A 7,054-nucleotide genomic window follows, 5' to 3' on the forward strand; every position below is an offset into this window, starting at 1 on the left:
CCCTCCCGCCCCCATCCCTCCGTTGGCTCACTCCGAAGTTTCCTGCACCGCGCGCGGACACGCTCCGGGCTTTCTCGTCGCCGCTGCCCCCGGCCCGCACCCCGCGCCCACCGTGTCCCTGGACCGCGCGCGTCTGCCCAGCGGTGCTCTCCGTGCTGGGGCCGCCGCCGTCGCTGGGTTAGCCGGAACCATAGCGGGAACGGGCGCCGCGGCCGGAGCCTGTGGGCCGGGGGCGCGGGCCGGGGGCAGCAGCGCTCCAGTCGGGGCCGAACGCCGTGCCAGGTCTGCGGTGACCGCGCCGCCCGGGCAATGCCCGCGGGGACGCCGCCGTCCGCGGGAGCGAGGTGAGACGCAGCGAGGACGCGCGCTCCACTGCGCGCCGGGACCCTCTTAACTTGAGCACAGCGGGCGAGGAGCCCCTCAGGCGCCCGCTTCGGCCGGCGGTGGGGGAGGGGCCGCCCAGCCCTCGCAGGAGGGAGGGGGCGGGGGGCGCATTTGTCTCTAATAAGAAAAGACAAAGACATCCCGGCGGCCGCGGCTGTTCCCGCAGCCCCGCTCCGCCAGAGGCAGGCGAGGCTGTCGTTCCTGGGGCCCGGTCACCGCCTGTCCCCCGCAGGTGCTGCCCACCGCTACCATGACCGAGGGCGCGCTGGTGGCTGGCGAGGTCCGAGTACCCCTAGGCGTGCCTGACCCGGGCCCTGCGGTGGTGGCGGGGGCGTCCCTGGCGAGTCCTGGGGCTCCGGTTCGAGAGACAGAGCGTGGGTCGGAGCCCGGTGCGTCGCCCCCCGAGAGCCCGGCAGCTGAGCGCAGCGAGGAGCTGGGCGCCGATGAGGAGCAGCCCGTCCCGTACCCGGCTCTAGCGGCCACTGTCTTCTTCTGCCTTGGGCAGACCACGCGGCCACGCAGCTGGTGTCTCCGGCTGGTCTGTAACCCATATCCTTCCAGGGCCGCCGGGGTGCGGGGGTCCGGGGGTCCGGGGCACAGGACTCTTAGCGTGCGCTCTCGCGCACTGGGGCTTGTTGGACCCGGCTCGGGCCGTGCGCGCTGGGACTGGGGGTGCGAAGGGCAGGAGCGCAATGGTAGCGCTTCTCCAAGAGAGGGCTCGCGCTTTCGGGGACAGCGGGGCGTCTCTCCCAACCCGAATGGGGTATCCCGGGTTCAGAACCAGCTCGGGCCGGGAGAGGGTGGAAGAGTAGCAGCAAGGCCACCGCGGGCTTGGAGGGGAGAGGGATCGTCAGGGAGGGGAGTTCGTCACACCCTGCACACCCATAGATTTGAGATCAGCTGAATTCTTCCTAGGCTTAAAGAACGTCTGCCCTGAGTCAGGACTCTCTGGGGAGCGGGAGGCCGGAAAGAACTAGAGTAAGGGGAGCAAAGTTTTCCACCTGTGCTTTGCGCTTCCGGGCGTCGCAGGAGACCCGTGGGGGCCGGGAAGCGTTGCGCGCTCGCCAGTCCTTTTCCACGTTCCACGGAGAGAGGCAGTGACGTTGGTTGTGAACGCGCCTTTCCAGGCTGAACTCTCTTTTCCAGGCTGAACTCGATGCTTTGGCGGATTTAAGTCATGCGCAGCTGGGGGAGGGGGGCAGGGAGGCAGCTGGCACCGGGAGCCCCTTCTCCGGGTGCTTTCTCTGGCTAGAGAGGAAGGGACCACCCTTTTTGTTCTTGGCCAGAGCGGCACAGACTTTCAGAGAAGGTTCCAGAGCAGAGCTGGGTCCGGCCAGGAGGCATTTCTGGGATGCAGGTAGTAGGTCTGCTGCCCCCCAGCAGGTGGCCTTTGGGGACTAGCAGCTTTGGTTCATCCTGTCTCATGGCCCCTTCTCCCCACTCATCTGCGGTGGGAGCTGGTTGCCGGGTGGCCAGGCTGTGGGTGCTGAGCCTTCCTGCGCCTGGACGTTCTGGATAGGCAGTTGGGTGACAGGGGACGGCTGAGGAGAGGAGGTTTGAGGGAGGTTTGACAGGGGCCGGACCCTGCTAGTAAACTTTCCATGTCAGAGTTAAAGACACAGACAGAGGTGAAATGAGCTATGCGTGTGTATATTTTCCCTACCTTGTGTGTTTAACTGTATAAATATTAAATACAAAAGGGAATCTGTACCAAAAAAAGTAATAAAACCCGCGTTTCTCTGTTCTCAAGTCCAAACATGGGCTGAGGCAGAATCGCCTTCTGGTTTTGTAGGAGGTAGCTGTGGTCCAGGATGGTGGGCCTGGGCTTGAGGGCCCGCCCAGGGCATGGCAGCAGGCGTCAGTGCCTGCCTTTGTCCTTGCAGCCCATGGGTGGGGCTTGGGCCTCCTAGCAGCAGCCAGCTTGACCTTGCAGAGTGACTGTAGGTGTGTATTCTTTCCAGAACCCAGCCTGGAGTTCTCCCCGGAACCTTATGTTGGCGGGAAGATGGTTTGGCAGGCTATGGTGGTGGGTGACATCCAGGGTGCCCGAAGGCCCTGAAACAGGCGGGACAGGACAGGAGGCCCGCCCTTCTTGCGTGTCAGTCATTTCCAAGCACGGAGACTAGATAGGGAAAGAGCCCAGCGGGGCCTGCACTGTCTCTTCCCTGACAGCCTCTGGGGGTCTGGCAGCTCTGTCCCCTCGAGGCTGAGGGAGTCCTTGAGCTTGATCCTGTTGTCCTGGTTATTCCAAGTGGGGCTCCATCCCTGAGGATGTCTAACAGGCTTGTTTGTGTTTCTCAGTAGAGGCGACGGGGGTGGGGGTGGGAGTCGCCTCACCAAGGCCCCTTGAGGCCTCGAGGGGGTGGGAGGTGAGATCGGCAGGGCCACTTGCCTTTGTCCCTCTCCCTGGGCTCTTTCGTGACCCGAGGAGGAGGAGGAGGAGGAGGAGGAGGAGGAGGATGGCGCCGTCACCCAAAGATGAGAACCAGTCCCTCTGACTGGCAGGGTGTCGAGGAGCTCAGACCCCAGGGTAGTTTTCCTCGAGGTTCCGTGGAAACCCCACATCTGTCAATGAGGGTGGGCTCATCAGGACCCCTGTGCAAGTGGGGATGGCTGCCGATCTCCAGCAGATGTGTCAGGCATTGGCTTGGGACGTGCATTGGCCTCAGGGAGAACCTAAAATAAGCTCGCACACCCAGACAGGTGGGGATCAGCTCCCTTGGGGAAGCCCTTGGGGCCGCACAGGTTTCAGATTCCTTGGAGTTGGGTGGGGGGTGGGGGGGTCTTGTGTGAGGCAGGGGTTACAGGGGTGTCCCGGTAGCTGGGTTTTGCAGGGGCGGAGGAGTGTCCTGTAGCTGCAGGGTGTCTCAGTCTCCGTCCCTGCAGGTAGTTGTCATGTCAGGGCACTCGCCCACCTTCCCTGGAGCCTCCCCTGCTGCAGAGGGTAAACGCGGAGCTGGAAATAGGATAGTGGGGTTTGCCCTGGGAACCTACACTGTGTAAAGCAACACCTCAAGCAACCCCTTGCTCCCAGGAGGCTGGCAGAGTCCCAGCAGCCAGTGTCCCCCAGCCAGGATGCCATGGGCTGTTGAAACACAGGAAGGGGCCATCCTTAAGCCCTGCACCTTTTCCGAACCCTGAAGTGGATTGCTCCCCACACACGTGAACATGCATGTTCTGTGTTTGCCTTCAGGGAAATTCATCTAAGGTGAGAAGGAGTTTCTGAAGACAGCCCCTACCTTTATTGATTTACTCTGCTGTTTGAAAATATAATGGTGCTGGAAGTTTCGGGGCGAGTGCTATCTCTCCTACACTGGGTTATTTATAGCAGAAGGTGGGTGGGATCTGTGTTGTAGCCCTCTCCGCTGGGTTATGTTCTGCCCGGGCTCCCTTGGGGTTCCTGACGAGGTGCTTGCTTGCGTAGCAGCTGCTGTGTCCCAGCACTCAGGCTGGGCAGGGTCCCCCAGTGATGCTGGCAGCTGGGAAAGGGGCCTTGCTGAGGTCCCCCTGTGAGCGAGGGAGACGTGCTTTGGCCTGACCATGGTGCTTAGCGACTAGGATGTGGACGAAGGGGCACTTGGGGGCTCAGGGATGCTGAGTGCCTTCAGGAGGTGTTTCCCAGGGACAGGGCACCCAGTACCCCTTGGCTTAAGGCTTGGAGAAGCCAAAGGACAGACCAAGGTCACGCAGCTGCAGAGGGCAGAACTGGGTGAGCCCAGCCTGACTCTCACGTCCATGTGTTTGGCAGGGCCCTGCCCGCCATGGAGGTGAGGCTGGATGAGTCCAAGTCCTTAAAGGCATCCTGTAAAAACCGATGCTCCAAGCTGTCACATCTCTGTGGTTGCTGCCAGTGCCCAGGGCTCACCGCAGGCGTGGGCGTCCTGGTGAGGACATGGGGGGGCTGTGATCTGGAAAAGGGCAGGCCCCAGACTGCCCTCCATCCTCAGGCCCCTCTGCGCCCACAGAGCCGGTGTGAGCGGGAAAGTCCCAGGTCCTCACCTGCCAGAGCTCATGGCCTGACCCCCAAGCACTTCTGCTGTAGCCACAAGCCTTCCCTCATGTGTTTCAAGCCCCCTCTTCACCCGGGTACTTCGTTCCTGGCCTTGGGCCCCTCATCCTGGCACCAAGGTGTGTCTGTTTCCCTGGACTCGGAGGTCCCGGGCTGCCTTTTGGGGTGCTCACAGGCAGGCAGTGGGCAGCCTGGGGCTAAACAGAAGGGAAGGCCGTGGTGGCCTCAGTAGGGTGATGGGGTATAGAAGCCGAGTGGCCAGCCGGGATTCCGAGGGCCTGGGCTCTGCTACGGATGCCCACGGCACTGCCCTGACTCCCTCTGACTGAAGAAGGAAGGAGTTACAGGACATGTGTCCTTGTGCTGCTGAAGCCCCCACTTACCTCACCCTCTGAGGGCTCAGTTTTGTGCTGAGCACTGACTGTGTGCCTGGCGGGGATGGGTGTGTTTCTGACCTCCCGGGCTTGTGTGGGCAGAAGGTGGAATTAAGAGCAAGTGTTAACGGTGGGGACTTTGTGGCGAGGACTGCATTTCCCTTGAGAATTGGGGAGGGTGACAGTGAGGAGATCTCTCAGCATTTGCAGGAGGTGGGGTGGGGGGAGACCCGCTCCTGGAGGGGCTGGTGGAGAGACCCCGGGACACAAGACTGAGCGTCCACTGGCCCCTGAGTGAGAACAGGGCTATGTTCTCACTCCTCCTGTGTTCCCTCCTGGGTTCCATGGATCGTAATGGGGCTGCTTAGGGGGGCTCCCTGGAGGAGGTGAGGTTGGGCTGGGCCACATGGATGGGTAGGAGCTGGTGATGGGAGAAGAAATAGAAAGGCTCTTATGGGGCTTCTAAAGGGTTTGCTTCCTACAAGAGGGCAAAAATGCATGATTGTTGGTGACCACAGGTTCAGATCTGTGCCTGTGCTGGCCCTCAGGGTGGGTGGGGTGCGGAAGGGGGAGTTAGTGTGAGCTGGAGGTTTGCCTACCTGAGAGGGACCTGGCTGTGTCCCTGTCACTTTCAGTGCCAGGGACTGCCCAGGAAGGATCCTGGCTGAGCCACCCCTTCTCTACACAGTGGCCTAGTCACCCACACGGCTGGAAGCCAAGCAAGCATTTGGGGTCCCTTGAGCTTCCTGGCTGTCTGACTAGTCGGTGGAGACCAGCAAGTGCTGATTAAGGGCCCTGTGCGTGTGGTGTGGTGAGGCCAACTGTGGCCCCTGCTCCCACATCTGCTGCCCAGCTGGACCCTGGGGAGGCTGTGTGTGTGTGTGTGTGTGTGTGTGTGTGTCTGTGTGTGTGTGTGTGTGTGTGTGTGTGTGTGTGTGTTTTGAGGGGACTCGGAGGAGTGGTGCAGGGCAGGGCATGGGGCTTCTGTGAACACACTTGGCAAACCTCTGCCAGCCTGAGCTCTGTGCTGGCCTCCATGCTAGGCCCACCACAGGCTCCCCTGCTAGTACACGTACACACCAGCACTCTGCGAGCTCCTGCTCTTGCCCAGTGTGTCCAGCTGTTGGCCATTCTGCAGTGGAGTGAGGCTGGCCTGATCTCTCGGTGAGGGCACTTGGGAGGGTAGGATGGGTTAGATGGAGGCTGTTGGGGGCTGGGCGTCAGGGAGATGCCAAGAGCTCCATGGGCACAGGGACGTGTGGTGGGGGAGACGTGGGCAGTGCACGTGGAGCAGGAGTGGTCCAGGCAGAGGAATGGCATGTCCTGAAGCAGGTGGAATGCAGCTGGGGGTGGGGTGTGTGCTGTAAGCTGCAGGGGAGAGGGGAGGGAGGCCAGGAAAGGCCTGTGAGCACACGGTAGGGGGGCAGCGGGCTAGCCTGAGGGCCCAAGGAGTGGGTCTGCCTCTAGCTGGGATTGGGGCTGGTTCTTCAAGGAAGGAGCAGTATTGGGACCAGGCTCCGGGAGAAATGGAGGCAAGGTGGGGGGTGGAAGGGCGGCTGGAGAGGACTGCAGCAGCAGAGGCTGTGAGGTGGGAACGTGCTGGTGTTTCTCCCACCTCCACACCGCTGAGGCCCTAGGTGAGGACATGGCTGTTGCCAGCTCCTCGAAGGAAGCTCTTGGACCCAGGGGCATCACATTTGGACCATCCAAATTTCGCAGTGGAGCCCTCAGGTAATCCAGGATTCTTCCCTCATTGAAGTGGGCAAAGCTGCTGCCCCCATCCCCACCCCCCAGCTGCTGGCCAGACTCCCTATTCCTGGGTCAGGATGTGAAGGATTGTGGGGGATGAGCCAGCCTGTCCACTGTTCCAGGGATGAGTCCAGGCAGCAGCTCTGCGAAGTCAATGTCAGGCAGGAAATATGTTACCTTCATTTACCGGGTGTCACATGTGTCTGCCCTGCCCTACCCCTCTGCCCACCCTGGAAGGTTGGGGGGGGGGTGTAGCCCTTGAGGTCAAGTTAGGAATGTTCTTTTTCTTTCTCCTTCTTGCAAGTGGGTATTTAACTCAGTGGTGCAAAAGAACAATTACTCTCTCTCCTTACCTTCTCGGTAAATTTTGATACAACTGGGAACAACTGTAAGTCACGTGGGCCTCGGTTGAATTTCCAGGCGGGCAGTTAAACTTGGGCGCCCTGGGCAGACAACAAGGAGGGAAGTCAGGCCATCAGCCAACAGCGTGATCTAGGGCCTAGATCCCCCAGTCAGAGATTGGAGCGGTGGGGGGGGG

General features: G+C 61.3%; 1 protein-coding gene across 2 annotated transcripts in view; it reads left to right on the forward strand.

Annotated features, from left to right (window-relative positions):
- Positions 1-37: 37 nt before the first annotated feature.
- Positions 38-7,054, forward strand: part of CACNA1H (calcium voltage-gated channel subunit alpha1 H) — a 72,309-nt gene continuing 65,292 nt past the window's right edge. For both annotated transcript variants that reach the window (XM_019648825.1, XM_019648826.1), the window contains exon 1: positions 38-933. In XM_019648825.1, the coding sequence (XP_019504370.1) occupies positions 635-933 (299 nt within the window). In that variant the 5' untranslated portion in view covers positions 38-634. The remainder of the gene's footprint in view (positions 934-7,054) is intronic.

This window comes from Hipposideros armiger, unplaced genomic scaffold (assembly GCF_001890085.2).
Source record: "Hipposideros armiger isolate ML-2016 unplaced genomic scaffold, ASM189008v1 scaffold_126, whole genome shotgun sequence".
In the NCBI taxonomy this organism is placed as follows: domain Eukaryota; kingdom Metazoa; phylum Chordata; class Mammalia; order Chiroptera; family Hipposideridae; genus Hipposideros; species Hipposideros armiger.